Source organism: Aulonocara sp. 'chitande type north' Nkhata Bay, linkage group LG18 (genome assembly GCF_057382095.1).
Source record: "Aulonocara sp. 'chitande type north' Nkhata Bay isolate Kocher_YH1m ecotype deep benthic linkage group LG18, A_spYH_male_GT1.1, whole genome shotgun sequence".
NCBI classification, from domain to species: Eukaryota; Metazoa; Chordata; class Actinopteri; order Cichliformes; family Cichlidae; genus Aulonocara; species Aulonocara sp. 'chitande type north' Nkhata Bay.
The window spans coordinates 38,390,687-38,413,079 of NC_141361.1; the positions used below are offsets into that span (position 1 = coordinate 38,390,687).

Below are 22,393 nucleotides of genomic sequence, written 5' to 3' on the forward strand. Positions count from 1 at the left end.
GGCCTGTTTTTGACTGACAAGCTGAGTAACCGACTCGAGCAGTTCACCGAGGTCCTACACCAGCGGCCACCTCTGCAACAGAGTCCTGTGAATTTTAACAGCACTGTGATGCTTGGCTTTTCTCTCCAGGATACCTGGACCAAACCCAGTAAGCAGGTTATAATCTTGCTTCATAGCTGTTTCATGTAATTATACATTCTGAAAGAGGTCATGTCTACTTCTAGGTGCAGCTCGCAGCAGTTCTGTTGTACCCAGTCTGTGTGCATGATTTAAAACTTTTGTTGTAAAGCAGTGTTTTGCGTGTTTTCCTCATATAATTGTGCATCTTTGTCTATATGAGTGCAGTGTGTGTTGCTTTTTAGGAGTTTTAAGAGGTTGCTTTAGAGCCTTAAAACCCAGCGCCAGTCCAGAGGAAGGAGCGGAAATGCACTCTGGGAAGTGAACCGATCGAGATCAACAAAACACAAAGTTGGTCTTTGTGCATGTGGCTGCTAGCACAGCGAGGGGGCCTGAGTACATTGACATCACAGAGCTGAGATCAAACACTCTAAAAACCAGAAGTGATAAAGAACCGCGAGCGAAAGATAAAACCTTTAACACGAGCTAAATGCCAGACTTCCTCTGTGGCATTTGGAAATGGGATATTTTTGATTTCTCTTTTCATTCTTCAAATGAATCCAAAATTAACTTAAAAAAAACCACACAAAACAATTTCAAGTATCAACAAAAATAATATTTTATGGGTTTATTCTTTTTTGCACACACCCTCTTTCACCAAAACCTGTCAGATTGACAGGTTGTTGTTAATTCTGTATTTCAGTAAGTGCTTTTCTTATGTTTAAAACACGCATAAGCCAGCCGGTGGATAAGATCTACTGGCTGGAACTGAAACAAGCACTTTTCTCTTCCTCCGTGTTCCCTTCAGTACCCGGAAACACCCACAATTTGCGAGAAAGAAACTTCTCTCAAGTTTTCTCAGCAGCTGAATTTGAGATGATGTTGAAATGTTAATGCCTGCATTCCTCAGGCTATCTGGAAGCTGAAGGGACTGATATTAAAATAATGTGGCCACTCAGCCACATGTTCACAACCATATGTGCGCAAGAACTGAAAACATGTGTAATGTAATACAATGTAAACCCAGGAGCAGATTTAACTTGGGGTTAGCAGGATTTACACACTACAAGGTTGCTGAGTCATTCAAGCTGAATGTTTTTTAAGCACAAAAGTGTCTAATAAAGTCAGAGAATGACACAATATATACTTTTGTACATTTTTAATACTTTTTAAGAATTTTTGGGAATTAAGATTATGCCATGCGCATTCCTGGCCAGCCAGGTCCACTTATAAAAATGTAAAAAACAAAACAAAACCAAGAGCTAGGAATGCGGAATAAAATATAAAAATATCTGTTACACATGCACACATACAATATTTACAGTCATATCAACATATTCACTCTATGGCGAATATAAAAGCTTGAGGGGCAGATGCATGTTCTGCATACAGAAGCTGTTGTGGCAATTACTGTGCATTGACTTGCATGGCTGTTAAATTGTACATTAAAAAGAGGAGAATAGCAAGCGTGTTTTCAGTATTATTTACAACATTATATACAAAAATATGTAATATCCATGTTAAGTGTGTATATTAACACTATAACCAGACAGAATATTTGGAGACCCCAACCAGACGTATCAGAAAACCGAAACGAATAATAATTTCTGTGCCAGTGATGAATGACTCTCAAAGTATTGTGTCTTTATGTAAACTCTACGATTCTCTGATGTTAATTCAAAATTGTATCATTATTTAAAATTCCTTTCTGTGCATGTTAAACTGACAATATGACTTCAGCATTGTGATAAACTGATACATTTATGCCATGAGGAACCCACTTTGCATATTTGAAGGACTCTGTATTTAAGATTTGTAGACAGTATGTGTAATAACATATATATGTTTTGGATTTTCTTTTGTCATTTTATACTTCATTATCTTATATTATGTTAATATGGCCAATTTGTTCCTCCATAGACACACCTAGGACTGACTAAATTGAAACAGTGTTTTACCTTCCTTTTTTCTATATAGATGTGATGCGTGCGCTTTTTAAATTAGTCAGCAAACACAGCTGATTTTAGTCTTTTTAAAATGTCAAGCTGCTGGAAAGGTAATAAATCTGATGCTTTAAACACAGCTTTGAAAGCTAAAAGCAGCTTGTCGTGGTATCATGTCTATGGTCAGCTCAAGATGTTCAGGGAAAGATATGAGACAGAAGACATCATTTGCCAAACATCCTTTGCTACATTATTACTGGACAGTGATTCAGTCATGGCCAAAGATAGAAGCAAAGCCTTGAGTTACACTTTTAGTGACAGTATCAGTAACACTGATGTGCTCACTGTAGGAATGTACATAATTATAGGTTGTAAATTGATAATGAGTAGGTTTGCTGGATTTGAAGTGGATGAAGCTGGATTTGAGGGTACTTTGTCTTTTGAGTGGTTTTCAGATGACTGCAAACACTCTGAAGGCTTTTCCTCCTGTGGGGTTTGTTAGGCTGGAAGAGGAAAAGCAAAAAGGACACGTTACATGAAAAGCATGGACCTTTAAAACAAAACATCTCTCTACATGCCAATCAAATACGCACAATAAAATTCCACGCTTGCATGAGATGTTACCTTTCTGAGGTGATGCCATTCTGATAGCTGCCGCTATAATGCCTCTTCTTGTCCACTGGCATCACATCAAGGTAACCTCCTGACTCGTTCTTGATCACTCCAGCGTGAATGGCCGCTCTGCAGATACTCGACTTCTGGATGGGCCAAGACAATGAGTCGTTAGGCAGAAAAGCACCTCTAACCTATCAGCATTATACTGTGGCACTCTGTGTGTTCACATTATCAAATGCAGCTGCTTGTGTTGTTAAAAACTGAGCAGAGGTTTGAATTGCAACAGTAATTAAGGCTGCATTAACTTCAGGCCTTACAGATGCAATGCATTTGATATCTGAGTGTGAAGTCTTCTGGTTTATCTTATAAGTTAAGTAACAAATTACTATTGTTACCCAAAGTGAGGACAATAATGCAAAAACTTACATCTGAGTAGTATTTTGTCCCAATAACTCGTGCTTGGCTCTCACGCAAACAGTTCCTAGGACAATACAACCTGGGAAAAGCCAGAGCTAAGGTAAGGTCAAAGAGCCCGTTGTTTCCAGACAAAACTTGACTAATCAGCTCAAATTTAAACCAGTTTTTGAAAAGAAAAGAAAAGAGGAAGAAAACTATAAATGATAAAGTACGCACCAGTTGTTAAGACAGAAATTCAAAGATGCACAAAAATGTATGTATACAGACAGTAGTGACACCACTTTTACCTTTGGTGGTCATAAAGGTCATAGCTGTAATCAACACACGTTACCTGGGACAGTGTCGTACAGGTTTCTTGAAAGGACAGAAAAGCGCCACAGTGGTATCACATCTTACTGCCTTGACTGGGAAAAAAAAACAGCTGATGAAGCACAGCAAAACAAATATGCTGCAGTATTTCTGTGGCTATGAGAAATGAACTTCTTACCAGGCACAGACTCAACTTTAAAAGAATTTGCACTTCTGTTTTTCCTGTAAAGTTGACAAAAATGGCAGTAAGCCTGATGTCTTATAGCCATCCATCACAATTAAACAGCCAAAGTATGAAGCTTAATAAATAGACATAAATACAGAGGCCGAGTCATACCCAATGGATTGAATACCATTCTTGTATGACTTGGTGAAATGTTGTTTTCTGCCCAGTCTGGTCACATCGATCCATCCTCCATCATTGTCAATAACACCAAAGTGTAGCGCAGCTCCACACACACTGGATTGCTGGATCAATCACGCAAAGATTGGTTTATACAAAATAATAATAAATGAAAGAATACATCGAGTGCTGTTACTTGTGAGTTTTTACCATATCATAGTATCCAGTCCCAACTACTTTTCCAGGCCTTTCAAGGCAACCGGGTGGGCACTCATATCTATGGACAGAAACCACAGTAAAGTGAAGATCATAGTGGTACTGAAGCCAAGTCTGTTTCTACTAATCATCTGTGTTAATGATAATAAGTTCATCTATACACATCATCTTCTACCTGTTACAGGTTGTTCCCTTGCACTGATCCCTCAGCTTGGTCTCACAGTCCACCTGTTGGCCTTAAGTACACAAACTCGTCAGTATTAATATTGTATTCATATCTGTTACTCAGGGAGCTATAGTAATAGGAGTTCATCCTTACACATCTGCTCTGTGCTGACAACCATGTCTCTTTCCAGGTTGTCACTGGGCGAGGTGCTTGGTGCCTGGGCCCTGGGTCGGGGCTCTCCGTCTCTTACTGGTTCTGGTTCGGGTTCAATGTAATTGGTCTCCTCAATCTCAGGAGCCGGACGCCTGTCAACACCTCCGTCTGAAAACACAGTCCGTTGCAGTTATTCAATTTTTAGGAGCTGAATAAATTTTTCTGTGCACTTTTCTGATTGTATTAGTAGTAGTAGGATGTCCTAGGATGCTAAAGGCGTGTGCTGCTGAACTTGAGGAGCCGCTACAACGAGTCTTCAATCTCAGTCTGCGACTGGGGAGAGTGCCCGCCCTATAGAAGACATCTTCCCAAAAGGAAACGGCCCGATGAGCTGAATGACTTCCAACCGGTGGCACTGACGTCGCATCTTATGAAGATTCTAGAGCGGCTCTTCCTCAACCTCCTCCGACCACAGGTACAACATGCCCAGGACCCACTACAGTTTGCATACAAGGCGGGTGTCGGAGTGGAGGATGCCATCCTGTACCTCCTACACAGAGCCCACTCACACCTGGATGGGGGAAAAGGCACGGTCAGGATCCTGTTTCTTGACTTTTCCAGTGCCTTTAATACCATCCGGCCCTGTATGCTTCAGGAAAAACTGAACAGGATGGAGGTGGACCCCTGCCTGGTGGCTTGGATCTCCGACTACCTCACCGACAGACCACAGTACGTCAGGCTGAAGGACATCACGTCTGACACTGTGGTCAGCAGCACAGGAGCACCACAGGGAACTGTGCTGTCCCCTCTTCTCTTCACCCTGTACACCTCTGACTTCTGCTACAACTCTGAATTATGCCACATTCAGAAGTTTGCAGATGACACGGCCATCATGGGGTGTATCTGGGATGATCAGGAAGAGGAGTACAGAAGTCTGGTGAGGAACTTTGTCGCATGGAGTCACACAAACCACCTGCAACTCAACACCTCAAAGACTAAGGAACTGGTTGTGGATTTCGGGAGGTCCAGAGCAGGTCCACTGCCGGTTCAGATAGAGGGGGAGGAGGTGGAGGTGGTCAACAAGTACAAGTACCTCGGGCTGTGGGTGGACAATAAACTGGACTGGTCATGCAACACAGAGCACCTGTATAAAAAAGCCCAAAGCCGACTGTACTTCCTCAGGAGGCTGAGGTCTTTTAACATCTGCAGGAAGCTCCTGAGGATGTTTTACCAGTCGGTGGTTGCTGGAGTACTTTTCTATGCTGTGGTGTGCTGGGGGAGCAGCACAGCAAAGAAGGACTCATCCAGGCTGGAGAAACTGATCAGGAGGGCTAGCTCTGTGGTCGGCATGAAGCTGGACACTCTGGTGACAGTGGCAGAGAAAAGGACATTAAAGAAACTGATGGACATTATGAACAATGCTGGGCATCCTCTGCACACGGCCATAAACAACCAGAAGAGTCTGTTCAGTGACAGGTTGCTTCTCCCAAAGACAAGAACTAACAGACTTAAAAACTCCTTTGTCCCACACGCCATCAGACTGTTTAACTCCTCTCTGGAGGGGAGAGGGAGGGGAAACAGGAGGACAAAGGAGGGGGGAACAACTAAGCTGTAGTGCCTCTTCACTGTGCAATACTTTTTGTTCACATCCAACGGTGCAATAGACTCACAATACTTGAAATGTGCAATTCCCTTGTATTCTTATTCCCATTTATTCTATTTATCCCTTTTGTATGCTCCATATTTATATATGTGTGTATATATGGTATATTTCTGCTCACATTCTGTAACTTCTGTCGGTGCTGTGCTATTGGAAACCGAATTTCCCGGAGGAACCCACCCGAGGGATTAATAAAGTTTTATCTAATCTCTAATCTACCTATCTAGTTCTTCTTGATTTAACTGTGCAAACATACATTGGCTCAGTATAAATGGTCAAAATCATGGGAAACCTCCACAGTGATATAAATGACTAAAATACAATAAAGATAATAATAAACATGTGAATAACACATGAGTTATGTACAAAAATAAATAGGCAATAACCCACGTTTATAGCAGAGGTTGTCCCTGCATCCCCCACCATAGCTCGCTGGACAAGCAGAGCAGGGAGTCCCATATTTGTATGGAGCATGACCCCACCAGTTGCCTCTGGAAAAACAAACAAACAAGAAAACAAACGAAAGAAATGATAATACTGTTTTTTTTTATCACAGTTGTAACCTGCCAGGAAGTGCAGAACCTTTTGTTGTATATTTCTTAGCTTTTCTTCCATGTAAAGAAATTAAAATATGTACGCAGTAGGAACAAAAATCTAATAAAGTAACTGCATGCCTTCTGGCCTTTGTAAATTTCTGTTATTGCTTAATCATTTTTGTGATTGCTGATGACAGACCTGTGTCGTGAGCGACTCACTCATTACAAATGATGATGTTTACCTCTGACTCCTCTCTTCTTTCACTGAAGCAGCATGGAAACATTTTCTAATGTGTTCATGTCCTGGGTGAAAACTTACGGCGGGGAGTAGTTGCAGACCAGATAGACTGCTTTGGCCCAGATCATTCCCCACACATTCATGTTGTAACACACGTTGATGGCACAGCCAATGCGATTACTGGTCGCCCACACCAACTAAACAAAAAACAAAACACACACACAAAAACAGACGATGTGAACAGAGTTGTATCATGTAACAGAAAAGGCAGTGGTAATTATGGGTTGTAGTATGCATTCACAGTTATATAATGTCATATTTTACTCAGTTTTGTGAGTAGTTATCAATAAATATTCATTTTAAAGCAAATAAACAACCTAGTTGCACAAATTTTCTTGGTTAAATTTAGCTCATTCCTCAAATTGTAATTGCAATTAAATAGAAGAACTTTTGATATCCCAGATATTTATATACCAGTAAATATGATTTTGTTAAATAAAAGAAACATATGATCACTAGTGACTGTATAACTTCTAAGACAATTACCTGAGTATAATGAGTACAAACAGGTCCCGAACACCTGAATGGACAGTGTGGGTTGCACTCCTGGGCGTAGGGATAGCTATAATACCTCACCTCATCATACCAGGCCTGGACATGGTAGGTTGGGGGCCGGTCCCTGATGTGATAGAAAAAGTGTTAAAAGTATAATAGATGGATGAAGCTACTGTCACATCATCCACTCCTGAAGTCCGTTCTGAACTTGAGATGAAAGATTTCTTGGTTTGACATTGGGGGTCTGACTGAAACCACCTGATTGGCTTAAAGCTGGTCAATCCCAAGTCATTAGCTAACGAACATCCTCCTGTCTTAAATAAAATTTACAGAGGTTTACAAACAGATTTCAATTTTTACTCATTATGACACAAAATAAATGACTGAATAAACTGAGTAGGAAATTGTTTACAGATGTCAAGACAGAACTGACTCTACTTTACCACTTTTTAGCACTGGAGGGTTAAGATGTGAGCTGTTAAACTGCATTTAAAAGTGTACATTTAACTTTAAATACACTGTATTGGAGACAAAGATGCGTTAGTTCAGAGCTGTCAAACATGTGACACAGAAAGGACAGAATATTTTAATTGCTACACTTCCCTGCACGCACCTGCCCCAGTGTGCTCCGAGGTTTTGGCCTATTTGTGTCAGCATGTGACTCGGTCCATGTTCCCATCTGCAGGTGTGAGCCCAGTGCTCTGCACTTCTCTCCAACTCGTAATCCCATACCTGAGGAGCACACGCATTTTTCACCACAAAGATTTCAAGAAACACACACACACACACACACACACACACACACACACACACACACACACACACAGGTTGTTGGATAAAAACGTTACTGCATTTGAAAAAAATGTACTTAGAAGTTTTCCTTTTAAAGTTAGGGCCGCTAATATTTTATTGCTATTATGATTTGAAAGAAATAACGTAATATGTGTTTCATCTGACCACAGAGGTTTTCCATTTCCTGCAGCCTAATTTACATGGATTTACATTTTGGGGGGGATTTGATTTGTTCTGGGTTTATAGTCTCCTGTTAGTGGTTTGATTTTAAAGTCTCTGTATTTATGACTTTTTGTTATTTCATGCCTTTCGCCCCTTGTTTTGTTGATGACATGTTTCTAAGTTCCCTTTTGTGTTCCCTTCTCTTCCTCCAGTCTTGTCTCTGTGTCCGTCTTTAGTGTTTGTCAAGTTTGCACGTTTAATTCTGTCTCAGAGTTAATTGTATTTCCTGTTTTATTTTGATAGTCTCTTGTCTGCCTTCCCCTCTCTTGTTAGTCCTGATTTGTTTCTGCTGTGTTTCCCACCCGTTTCGTCTCGACTTTTATTGTCCTGATTCTACTCTTGCATTCTGGCTGTATGTTTCCCTGATTCATGTTTTCTAGTTATCTGTGTCCCTGGTCCTGCTCTGCAGTCAGGAATACTATGTAGCCTTGCACGTAAGAGCAGTAAAGCTGCTTTTTTAATTCATTCCTGCCTTCCAAGTCTTGCATTTGGGTGGACACACTGCTTGCCACACAGCAGTTTCATGACATAATTAGTTACACAATGTTCTCCAGCAGTTTTCTTAAGTACCACTTACATTTTCCAGCCTTTTCTTGACCTGTCCCACTTTTTGGAGATATGTTGCTGTTATCAAATTAAAAATGATCAAATACTTCTTTCTTCGGTTCAACCATTTGATATGTTTTCTATGCTCAATTGTGAATAAAATATGGCTTTATGACATTTGTAAATCATTGCATTAAATGATTTACACTTTCCAAAAGGGCCCATTTTTTGAGATTTGAGGCTGCCATAAAAAAAAAGATCTAAAATTAACCACACAAACTTCATGTGAAGTGTTATTTCATTTCACCTCAAACATTGACCTGGTCTTTACTTGAAAGCACTGTGGCTGTATGCATGCCTCTTGCAAATTTGACACCATATGGTCAAAACGAGGCCTATACACTCTCTAACACACACAGACACACACATGAGAGACCACCACATCAACTGACAGCTTTGTGCTACTATTCAGTGCAGTTGTTTCAGCTTGTTTCCAGTAAGTTCTGGCCTCATAAAACAATCTGAGAGTTAGAAAAAGCAAAGACCCCCCCAAAAAAGAAAGTAACTAACAAACACAGGAGCACAGAGACTTTTTGTTTTAAGGACTGATGCCATCTTTTCCAGAGAAGCTTAAGAAAATCAGCTGAAAATACCTGAAACTTACTCCCATACCTCTTATTTTAAAGAGAGCAGACTGGGGGCTGCGCAATTTTAATGTCGCGGCAAAGTTAATTTACTGTTGACTCTGTTGGGGAGGGAGAAGAATAGGTGCAGTGTGCAGTCTGCTGGCATACTGTTTAGTTGCATTAGAGCTATCGCGCGTCAAAACTAATAGGATAATGTTTAAGTGTTGAGTTGTAACTGCTTTGACCACCATAATACGTTCCATATGTTTAGACTAAGGCTAACACACTGTTGCACACTGTAGTGCTAGTTGTTGTTCATGCCTGAGTGGAAAAGTGATATTTGGACTGGAGATTTTTGGCCACAGTCCAGCTTTGGCTGATAGATATACAACATAGAGAATTCTTTAATATTACCTGTGTGGCATCGTTTTCAAAGTTTTCTTAACATGATGCTGTAAATGTTAGAATTCTCATGTATTTTCAGTTCAAATTAAGTATTCATATTGTATTCATACAATATTAAAACTCCATGTTGAGAGCATGTTGCAGTAATGTGTGATAAGACATGATATGGAATAATGCACAAAAGTCGTTAGCCACCTCGTTTTGTTTTTTTAACTAGAAAATGAGAGATAGATGCAGCACCATCTATCCACCCAGCCAACCAGCAGAGAAGCCCACACTTCCCTAACCTGGCCACCTCCTGCAGATATAATGGGGGTGGAGGGGTGGGAAACCTAATCGTTTGCAAGCCAGCTGACAAATATAATCTCTCCATGTCCTGAGTAGGCCCCGGGGATAAACCCAGTGATTTATTGAAATGTGCAAAAACAAATAAAAATACAATATATAAGGCAAGAATCTTCATTTGACTGGCTTTTCAGAATTTTACAAACTTGAAAAATAAATATTAGGTTTGCCCTTTTATTCTTTAACACAGCTTCAAAGCTCTTCTTGTAATTCCTTCAAATAGTTTTTGGAATAGTTTACTAGGCTTGAAGGAGGTTATAAAGCTCTTCTTTGAAGGTTGTCTACCTTTTGTTCCGTCAAAATGATCCCACAATGCTTCATTTAGTTTAATTTGATGATTTAAGAGAGAGCAACATATGGTGTGCTCAGATACTGTTGTATCTTGATCTCAAACTTGTACATGCTTTAATGTTTCCCTTCATACTCTTTGCACTATTTGAACTATCCTTCTGTCCCCATTAAGGAGCTTTTCTCTTGTTTATCACTTCTTGTAAGGAGGACCAATATTGTTGAGTTTTGTAGATGAAACTTCTTTGTTCCATACACGTGTGTGGAACAGCACAGGCACGCAGCTCTGATAGACAAGCTTTATACTGCAAGGATTTTAGAAAAATAGAGCATTGTTTCAGTGAGGTGTAAGGGTTCCACGACTTTTTTCATCTGTACCATTAATGTAACAGCAGAATGCAGTCTGCACGTATTTGGCTGCCAGTGCCACATTGTTGTCTTCTCACAGCCACAGTGCACAGATGGAAATAAGGTACTTAGATCATTTAAACCTAAAAAATAAATACTTTTATTTAATGGTTAACAAACACATAACACTGAATCAGACAAGCTGTAGGAGGTCTGGGAAATTTTGACTATCAGGCACTTCTGCCCTGCATTGATCTTAGACATCAACAACGCACAAATCTCAACCTTTTCTGTTTTCTGCTGCAGAGAGTAATGGTCTGTGTCGCTTCATTATTCTCCCCATTTGTTATTTTCCCCCCTTGATTATCCAGCAGAGGAGAAGATAGACTGCTGGCCTTTGGAGAAAGGTCACCGTAAAAATGAGCAGTCTTCTTTTGCATTCCAAAGAGCATTAAGCTTCTCAGCTACAGCCCCATTTCCAGACATTGGCCAGCACCACCTCTGCAACAGAGTGCAAGTGCAAGATCTGCATTCTTACAGCAGTACATTTGGGAGAAAGAATACTGCTGCAGAGAATATTACTGAAGAAGAAAACAAAAATAGATCCTGTTCTATTTAAAGGTATGCGTAGCAGTATGCTTGTTATACAACCTACTATATAAAGTCTCTTTGATTGGGGGAACGTTTAGGAAGTTTCAAAAAAGCACCAAAATCCTGCAGTTGAAAAACTAAATACTTGGCTTTCATCAGTCCTCTTTCTTACAACGACATCACCACAAGTAACAATATCCACTGCTAAAGAAACATTGGATTAGTCCACGTAAAACATTCACTGTATCGCCAAAAGTTTCCTTTCACTCATCACATTCACTGAATTCAGATATTCCAGTCACTCTCTAAGTGGTAGGCCAACTAAAAGACACAGAGCAGGTCCAGTGGATGTTGAGGCACAGTGTGCAGGGGTCACCAACGTTCTGCAGTCAATCGCCACAGGCCTCCAAACTTAACGTGGCCTTCAGATTAACTCACCAACAGTGCACGGAGAGCTTCATGGAATGGGTCACCATGACCAAGTAGCAGCGTCCAAGCCTGACAAGCACAATACAAAGTGTTTGATGCAGTGATGTAAAGCATGTCGCTACTGGACTGTAGAGCAGTGGAAGCTTGTTCTCTGGAGTGGCAAAACATGCTCTTCCATTTGGCAATTTGATGGATGAGTCTCAGTTTGGCGGTTGCTAGGAGACAATACTTGGCTAAGCGAGCTGAGTCAAGTGGAGAGTTTGGTGGACAGGGATTATGGTGTGGGGTTGTTTTTCAGAAGGTGGGCTCACCTCCTTGAAGAAACTCTTAATGCTTCAGCGTACCAAGACGTTTTGCTCCTAGCTTCATGGGAACAGCTTGGGGATGACCCTGTCCTGTTCCAACATGACTGCACACCAGTGCACAAAACAAGGTCCATAAAGACATGGAGGAGTGGGCTTGGTGTGGAAGAACCTGACTGGCCTGCACAGAATTTTGACCTCAACACCTTTGAGATGAAGCCTTCCAAGAAGATTTGAAGCATTTATAGCTGCAAAGGGTGGGCCGACATGATATTAAACCCTAACCTTAACCCTTCGAAAGCGTGTGAAGACGGATGACTAAATACTTTTGGCAAAATAGTGTACACTGGCACCACCGTGCACTATGAGATATGCGAAGGCTCAAATAAAAACTAATACTGGCTTGGGATTGCGTGAGGTGCGATGAAAGAAAGAGGAGGTGATGAGTTTGTGAGACAGAGTGGAGGATGCTAAAGAAAAGCCTGAGAGAGAACTTGTGAGGCTGACGATCAAGTGAGTAGGACTGAGAAAAAGACTCAGCAAGAGGAGAAATGGAGGGATGGAGCAAGGAGAGGCTCAGTAGGAAGAGGAGGGAGGGAGGGCAGGATAGTTGAGGTAGAGGGCAGGAAAACACTGCGGGGGTGAGAGCTGGACCTGGGCCAGGGTCAGCAAGGGCGGGCAAACAGGAGACAGGAGGTGGAGCAAGCCAGACGGTGGCTTTGGCCTGCAAAGCTCGTTTTCTCTCTTTCATTCCCTAATCTGATGTCTTTAGCTGGCAGAGTCAGGAAAGTGCCTTTTTATGAAAAACACTTTAGTGTAACTAGAAAGAATAGCTGGAAAGAGACCTTGCTTCTAATCTATTCTATAAAGATGCATCATTTATATGGTGTGCTACTTGTAAATACAGACTATATGTAACTTAAGCAAGCTTGCTTAGTGATGTCCATCCACAGACTAACTGTACAGGTGCATCACACATACCCACATACCTGCAAATCTGTACAAGAATATCACTCAACAAAACTGATGCACAGAATTCTAGAAGTGGATAGACGCACCAGTCCACCATGTAGATTTCATGCTTTGGCTCTCCAAAACATGAAATGAATGCAGAAGTTGCAGTAACAGCAGGGGGAGATATTTTATTTCAAGCCAACACGAAAATAATCATCATTTACATTTATATGTATATAATATATGTTAGCCTCCCAGCTTTATAGTAAGGACTCATACATTTGTTACTCAGTACCAACTTTGTGGCTTTAAATATTTTATCTCTCCCTGCTGGTAATGCAATTTCTGCATGCATGTATATTTCACATTTTGAAGAAGCAAAGTTGTACAGTTAAGTGATTAAAACTTCCTGTTAAACAGGAGTTTTTCCTTCCCACTGTCGCCAAAGTGCTTGCTCATAGGGGCTCATTGTTAGGGTTTTTTCTGTATGCATTATTGCAGGGTCTACCTTACAATAAAAAGAGCCTTGAGGCAACTGTTGTTGGGATTTAAATAAAATTGAACTGAACCACTGCACTTATCAAGAAGGTAAGAAATAAATCTACATAGACTATCAAGCTATAAACGTAAGCTATAGAGCTATGGAGTTTTTAGCTTCAGAAAAGCAACAATGAAAAGTTTAATTGCAGTCTACCTTAATGTCCTGTCATACATCACACAGCATATTGACACATTTACAAATCCAAAACGTAACCACATTTCTTTCATTAGCGATTACTGTAAGGAGGGACAGCATGCTTGTTATCAGTACTAAATTTAATCACGACCCCATATTCATGATAGAGTTCTAACTTCAAAGTGTAATTAATATTAGTACTATTTATCCTTTTAAGCAGTAGAAAGAACTGTTAAATATTCCACAGTGCACTTGGCCTACAGATAGCTGTGTGCTCGGTGCTCACCATGTACTCCATGTTGGAAGCAGGAGGGTAGACCTGACCCCGCAGTTTGTTGTGCAGGTCCAGGATGAGGTGCATGTCTCCCTCGCTGATGGCCCTCCTCCCTCTAGGCTTGGCCCTCCACCACTCCTCATCTTTGTTTGTATACTTGTTCAGGATGGACTCGAGCCGGGTGGAGTTGGTGAGGGCCAGGGCCTGGATGGTCGTGTTCAGGCAAAGGAACAAGATCGCTACTCTCAGCAAGCCAGGGAAAACAATAGACCTCCTCATGATGGGGAAAACACTGATGCTGCGAGGAATACTGCAGGACAGACAGTGCAGGTTATTAGCCTGCCTCAGACTGTGAGAGCAAAGCCTGAGGGCTCAATCAAAATGTTTGTTTTAGCTCTTATATCACAGCTCCTATTAATAACATTCCTTTACTTATTAATGGGATTGCCATTACTAAAAAGCTACAGTACTACTGCATGTGCTAATATACCCAAAAGAAAAAAATATTAACTGTTTATTTAGATAACATATTTTAACATAAGAAGAGAAGTACTAAAGAATAATAAACACATATTCTCTAGGTATTCTCTGCCATGGGAATATAAATAAAAAGTGTTTTTTTTTAAATAGCTAAGTGTAGTGCCAGTGTACCTCTAAATTGCGCCAACCTTTCTCCCAGGTGTAATATTCCTAGAGTTAAGCCGTCTGTCGTTCACTGGATAATGACAGTTTTCCAATCCAAGGAGCCTTTAAATCCATCCATCACACGGACTGAGCGCAAGCAGTCCGGTCTACAGCTCTGCAACATCCACTCAGGACAGAGAGCTCACAAGTGTGTTCAGCTACCTGTTGGATACCGTTAGCAGCGGGCTGCACCGGACTGCTGCGCATTTTGCGCTTATATGCCAAATTTGCTCTTAGCAACGTGCAACGCAACGGACCACGCCTCTGCGCACCCACTCGCTCACACTCACACAGACCCTCACATGCACATCCACACGCCGGCAGGGGCGTGCTGGAACTCCAGGAACGATCTATTTGAGGAGGCACCTGATCGTATCAGCAGTGACGTGAAGGTGACACGAAGGACGTTAGGAGAACGGCCCACTCACATGTTATGCACATTTTGAAACTGTATCGATGAAAAACAATAATTATCATGTGGTAAAAGTGTGCTGTGAGGCATTTAAGGATTTTCAGTCATGGCTTCCTATATAAGAAGATACCGACCATCCTTTGTATCTGTGTCCAGCAAAGAAAAACAGATGCTGATTATGTGCACTCTGCATAAACTTTGAATTGAGCGGTGTTTGAGCGGGAGGCTTCACTGCTATGTTTAAGAACGGCATCGGCAGTAGCAGCCAGCAGGGTGGCCTCTATTCCCCTGCGACACGACCATAAAAGCACTGATTCATCTGCCTGAACACACACACTAGAACAGCTGTGAACGTTTGTGCGCTGCGTATGTGTGCGCGCGCTTCCTTTAAGCAGACATTCTCTGTTCCCGATGTTCATCATTTGATAAATTATTATAATTTTTAAAATGTGGCAATAATGAGGCAACAAAGGCCACGCCTCCTTCGTTGATAGACGGGTAAAATGATGCTAATTATTTAGGCATTTAGCTTGAAATATGGTACCCGCACTGCAACTAGAAGACCCAGGATCCACTATTTTTGTATCTCTTTTTTATATTACGTGCTACATGATATGCTGCAACACATGTCGATGCAACATGAAGACTGTAGTTGGTTTATTTAAAATTGCCCACATGCCAGGCCAAGGTAAATAGGATCTAATGACTTTTCTGTTTATTGGCCATCATTCTCACAAGTCTACATCTGAAGTTGTTACCATAAAATGATTCATTTCTTATTATACAAACACTATATATCGTGTAAACGGGGCTTTGACTTCAGTTAAATCCAGCCAAAAATAAACATGACATCACTACAAAGGTTTATATCAACAAGTGTACAGTTTAAGTTTCGCTGAGATTTCAGGCATTTTGTTATCCTGTGCTTGTATCTGCTGCCCCCTCCTGGATATAGCGGAGCGTTTAAGACCTGAAAAAGATCCAGAGATCTCGAACAGCTGACTTATTTTAACAGTGATAATAATTTTTGCACATCAGGTCATCTCACATATAAAACACGCACATTAAGCTCATAGCTCTTGTGCACATATATCTATTTAATACTTATATTTTTTGTCCCCATTTATTTATTCATGTTATTTGTATTTATCTATTTGTACATCTGTGTGTGGACAGCAGAAAAAGAATTAGCTTGTACAGAGAAATGCTTTTCTTTGTACACATGACAATAAACGCTTTGAATCTTGAATTTTGAAAAGCCTCTGTTACAGTATGTAGTGACTTATTGAGAACTTCAAGTTTCTTGCCATTAGGCAATGGCAGTATAAACAAACTCCTTATATGGTTCTTGTGAAGTAACTCTCCAAGCAGCTCTCTTTGGCCCTATACTAAAGATTCAGAGAACGAGAGAACATTGATGCAACCTGAATTTACAAGATTTTGGATGATACATTTTTTGTAATTTTGCCTCTACACCAGTTACTGTTGTGGGTTTTAAATCAAATAATCAACATGTGATTGAAGTGCAGATTTTCAGCTTTACTTTGAGGGATTTGGCAAAAGTATTGCATTGACTGTTTCAGTAGTTGAGCCATTTTTAAACACAGCCCCACATTTTGAGCTGCTCAAAAGTAATTGAACAAACTAATATGACTGTAAATATTAGGATTCTTTTAAACACTTTGATGGAAATCCTTTGCAGTTAATGACCGCCTGAAATCTAGAACCCACGGGCAGCACTACTTGCTTTGTTTCCTTACTGCTAAGCCTTTCTGCATCCAGTTGCTTTGCTTTGGGTCATTATCTGATAGTAGAAAAAACTATCATAGATAAATTGTTACTTTGTACACCTCACTAATGACAACAAGTTTTACTTTTTGTATATAAATAGTATACATAATGAATTAACACACTGAAATGTTGATTTATTTTCTTTTGTAGTTTTGCTGCTGTGGTTCAGTCTTAATGGATGTAAGCTCAACTACATGCGAGCTAAGAACTGCACATCCTGTTATTGAGATTTACACTATGTCGAACTTCCAGTAAATTTTACTTCCAGTAAAGCCACACTAAAAGCAAACCATCCCTTTGTTAGACCCCCCCCCCCCTCCAAAAAAAAAAAAAAAAAAAAGGTTTTCTACAAAATGTGCAGCCATTTAATTTGTTTATTCTATTATTATTATCTATTATTTATTCTTTTTGGTGATGGTCTGTGGGATCTGCTGGATAGCCATGTGAGTGAGGACAGTCACAGTGGAAGTACAGAGATACATGATACATCCTTTAATTCCCTGGACAGAGGATCCACTCCAGGACAACTAATGGCTTTTAAAGACCATATGCCCGCACCTCTACCAACTTGCAGTGCAGTTTCTATGCACTCCAGCCTCTTCAGTTTCATGCAAGAGGATTCTCTCTGAGCCAGGAGACATGACCTACAAGAAGAGAAACATACACGGCCCTCGATGTTGGCACAGTGGAACAACTTCTCTTCTTAAATAAAAAACAAACAGGATAACCTTAAATGCATAATGGTTTATGTCATAAGTTCATAAGAACTTCTTACCTGTTTATAATCAGTTCTACCCCCAGGTCAAAAACATATGGAAATTTGGCCAATATATTATTTATAAACATGTAACTGGACAGTTTGACACAGGTATGAGTATGTGGAGGGAGGACCTCACAGCACAAGCACGTTTGATCAATAAATCAAGTTTATTAAACACATGCAGGAGCAGGAGACGCTCAACCTGGAAATCAGTGACCTGAAATCCCAGCTCTGCTCCAACAAGGCCCTCCATGATTTGAAGGTTGAGTCTCTTAACCAAGAGCTGAAAGAGGCCAAAGCGTCCTACCTTAAAATCACACAGGAGCCAAAAGAACAAAATTCCACTGATGCAAATGAATTGCAAACATCTGAGCCTCTGAAAGAAAAAGTAACTGGAGAACAGATGAAGATGGAAAAAGAGGACTCGCTGCCATCCACTGCAATGTCTCTGCAGGAGCCTCTGAAAGAAAAAGACACCAGGCAACAAGAAAAAGAAGAAAAAGAGGAGCCGCCTGCATTGTCTGTGCAGGAATCTTTGCAAAGTCTACGAGACAAACAGAAAATGCTCACTGTGAAGGTGGCTGAACTCGAAACTGAGGTTAAGAGCCTGCCAGAGATTCCGCCAAGTAAGAAGAAGAAGAAGAAGAAGAAGAAGAAGAAGAAGAAGAAGAAGAAGAAGAAGAAGAAGAAGAAGAAGCAGAAGCAGAACTGGCTGCTTCGGCTTTTCAACTAATCGGTCTCAACATCATGTTGATGTTTCCGCAGGAGGGACACTACTTTTTCCTCACTTGAACTTACTTTGTGTTCCTCCACCTTGGTTCCATCTTAATCCCCTCCTCTCCCCCATCTCCCTCTCTTTAACTCCTAACACCTCTCCCATATCGCTCCCCTCTCTCCTTCTCTCTCTCTCTTTTTCAGCCTCACCCCCCAACCAGTCCCGGCAGTTGACTGCTCCCTCTTTAGCCTGGTTCTGCCATAGGTTTCTTCCTTTAAAGGGAGTTTCTCCTATCCAGAGGAGATTGTTAGGGTTTTCTCTCCTCTATCTCTTTCCTCCTTTCCATCCCCCTTTTACCTATTTTTTCTTCTTCTTTACCCCTTTCTTTACAACCACCATTTCCTCCATCATCTCCCTAACCTGAACACAGGTTAAGCAGATGGAGTGGAACAATAAATAAAATTGGCTACATTTTACATGTGACAGATCGGTGTCTTCATTCAAGAAAAAGTTGTCTTAAGTATAAAAAGAAGAAACGGGTAATAGCTGCATGTGTGTTTGTGTGTGTGCATAATCTGTAAAAAAACCCAATTCTTTGATCTTCGGGCTGAAGGAAGAACAACACTCGGTGTTTAATGCCCAATCAACTATCACTTTAATCAATACAATTTTCTTTATTCCATACAACACTTTGAGCATTACAAACGTCCGGACGGGACACAAACTCTTTATAGCCTCGGCCCCCACAAAAGTCACAAACATTCACATTCTTCAGGCTTCCTGTTTTTTCTCCTCCTGTGTGAAATGAGGCAGTATGTTCTTTTCTCTTTACAATCAGAAAAGCAAGGCCATGATTCTATGCAAACAGTATTTCTTTATAAATCAGCAATATAAGGTATCATAAAACATAAAACAGTGTAATTCATTCGCAATAATAAATCAGCAGTATAGTGTAATACAAATCAGTGTGCTAATTTCACAACTTCTAAATCAGAAGTATAATGCAAGATGCTTGGAGAAGGGAGATCCAAGAGGACATAGATGAAAATGACTGGAACCAGGCTTGCTTAAAATCACAAAAACAAACAATAAACACACGCTTTAAACTACTGCAATATAAATGGCTCATGAGAACCTATATAACACCTGTCAAGCTTCATCATATGTCCGATGATTTTCCAGACATCTGTACTAAATTTTTGGTGAAAAAAGAAAATCTTCTTCATTGTCTGGAATGTCCTAAAATCCAGGAATTTTGGAAAGACATGATCAAATATCTGTCTGAAGTGTTTAAGGTAAAAATCCCTTTAAAAGGTAAACTCTGTGTACTTGGAATATACCCAAGGGAATTTAAGCAATCGGAAAAAAGAAAATTACTGGACTATGGATTACTTCAAGCCAGAAGAGCCATTGCGCTATGTTGGAAGAGTATGGATGCTCCCTCCATGGGACTCTGGAAGAAGGAAATTGCAGACTTTCTAGGCCAGGAAAGACTAACATATATTCACAATGGGACTTTGTGAATATGTGGAAGCCATATATGGATATTTTAGGGAGTGGAGGTGAAGGACGTTTATGAAAAAGAAGGAAAAGAAGAAGGGAAGGAAGGGAGAATCTTGTTTATCCTAATTCCTTGTATTTTTGTATTACTGTGAAAACTATGCCAATTTCTACATTTGAATATGATGTAGGCAGGTTTGATGTATGGATGGGTGTGTGAATGTGAGGGTGTTCAAATATTTGTTTGTAAATGGCCTGCATTTGTATAGTGCTTTTCTAGTCCATAGGACCCCAAAGCGCTTTACACTACATTCAGTCATTCACCCATTCACACACACATTCACACACTGGCAATGGCAAGCTACATTGTAGCCACAGCCACCCTGGGGCGCACTGACAGAGGCTAATACAGACCCTGTATTGTATAACAGAAAATTTCAGTAAAAATATATTGGGGGGGGGGGGAAGAAGTATAATGCAACATAAAACAGGGTAATGACTCTACAACACAGAGATCAACAACCACTGTCTCTCAAAACTAGGTGCCTGCTGATCCCTCTCTATCCCCAGCCTCCCTATTTCAAGTCCTTGCTGCCCACTTCTTCACACTCTGTGTTCTCCTTGAAGGAATTCAATAAAAAAAAGAAGAGAAACAAAAACAAAACAAAAACTTTATTTCTCTCCCTTCCCAGGTCAGGAATCAGGATGAGGAAGAAATTAGGCCAGATCAGTGCAGGTTTCCGCACTGCTCACATAAATAAATATATATATGTATTATATATATATATATATATATATATATATATATATATATATATATATATATATATATATATATATATATATATATATATAAAGATGCAACATATGAATTCAGCTAACTGCAATAATTTCATGAGTAAAGCTGCTGAGATGATTTAATTGCACTTTTAGTAAGTGTTGAACTTTCTTTGCAATTTCTGTTTTTAGAATCAATAGCCCACATTCTGATTTATTTATTATTATTTTTGCAAGTTGCTGATTTCACACAGATCCACTGCTGAAACGTGCCTTTGAGTTTTTCATCATTTAACAAGAACAGTCTCAGGCAATAATTAGGCTTAATTTATGCGACAGTACATAAATGCAAGCGACAGCACAAAATGACTTTCATGTATCTAAATCCAACCCGTTTTCACTCCCGACGCGTAAAATACTGACGATTTGTCACGTCCCTTAACTTCCCATGCTGATGGTAAAGGTACCTTCCACGTTTCTATGAGACGCTGTGGGTTGTCAATTCATTCCAATATGAACCCGCTCGCGGCGATAGGAGACGCTTCGAGCAGAGGCTCCAGCCATCCATTTACTCCAATAATAACCCTGTCAACGCGAAACATGACGCTGTGAAGTACAATCTAACTGGAGAACCGGGTACCCTCTCCCCCGACGTGTTTTTCTCCCTAATTTAAAGCTTTCTTTTAATGACATCGTTAACATTTCTCAACAAAAACATGAAAGTATCACTGATAATTCAACAATAAAATCGCTTCATGTTGTGGCCATCACACAGTGTTTTCCAAAGTGATTCACAATCTGAAAGTGCGCAGATTTAACGTACATAATCCTTTGTTAGGTTTATTATTTTTATTTCATAGTTTTATTCACCACTCCTGTTAGTTTTGGATGCGCTCAGCTCTAACCAATCAGACGCAACATGTGTAAGCAAAGGATGATGGGAGAACAGAGAGACCCATTTATATGTCGTGTCCAAATTCATGGGCTGCATCCTCCTGAGGATGTAGACCGATTACGTCACAGCGACGCGCCGAAGGCTGTCTCCTCCGAATGCAGCCGACAAATGCGTCCTCCTTTTCCCCGAATTTGAAGGATGGGTCGGGTGTGTCCTTCGTGGCCTACCATATCCCAGAATTCATAGCGCGGCCCAGCCAGATGTCGTGTCCAAATTCATGGGCTGCATCCTCCTGAGGACCCAGCCTTCGCGGTCTACGTGGGCCGGGTCCTCAGAAGGTCGGGTAGGCCGGAAGGCTGAGGAAATTGGACGGTCTAGCCTTCTGATTAGCGTCACCGCTGTCTCGGTGGAGTTTAATAAACTCGGCCGTCTGCTCCTTGCTGTCTAAAATATAACCAGACACTGGCGTAAATTCTCGACCGTCTCACACTTCTGTTTAATAAGTTTTCTGTTTGATGTTTAGTCAGCTGTGTAAAAACCAAGGAGGAACCCACCCCGGGGATTAATAAAGTTTTATTTTATCTAATGTAATAATTTTAAACTCAGCCAAACCGATTTACTCACGAACAAACAAAACACTGAAAAAAGCCCAACAATAACATTTTTAGGTTGTCTAAGTGACTTATATATTACGTTTAACCCGAGTAACGAAAGTTAGTAACGGCCGCCACTGTTGGAAACTGGAGTTTGGCTGGGCTGCGCTATGAATTCTGGGATATGGTAGGCCATGAAG

General features: G+C 40.6%; 1 protein-coding gene across 1 annotated transcript; it reads right to left on the bottom strand.

Annotated features, from left to right (window-relative positions):
* Window positions 1-1,280: 1,280 nt before the first annotated feature.
* Window positions 1,281-14,369, bottom strand: LOC147309144 (cysteine-rich secretory protein LCCL domain-containing 1-like). The gene is made up of 14 exons (XM_086271126.1): window positions 14,079-14,369; window positions 7,882-8,000; window positions 7,260-7,392; window positions 6,795-6,910; window positions 6,330-6,430; window positions 4,280-4,447; window positions 4,136-4,196; window positions 3,955-4,021; window positions 3,739-3,869; window positions 3,580-3,623; window positions 3,424-3,496; window positions 3,102-3,171; window positions 2,685-2,818; window positions 1,281-2,563 (listed from the first exon to the last, which is right to left on the bottom strand). The coding sequence occupies exons 1-14, from the start codon at window positions 14,343-14,345 to the stop codon at window positions 2,512-2,514; spliced, it is 1,536 nt and encodes a 511-aa protein (XP_086127252.1). The 5' UTR covers window positions 14,346-14,369; the 3' UTR covers window positions 1,281-2,511.
* Between the last annotated feature and the right edge of the window lie 8,024 nt (window positions 14,370-22,393).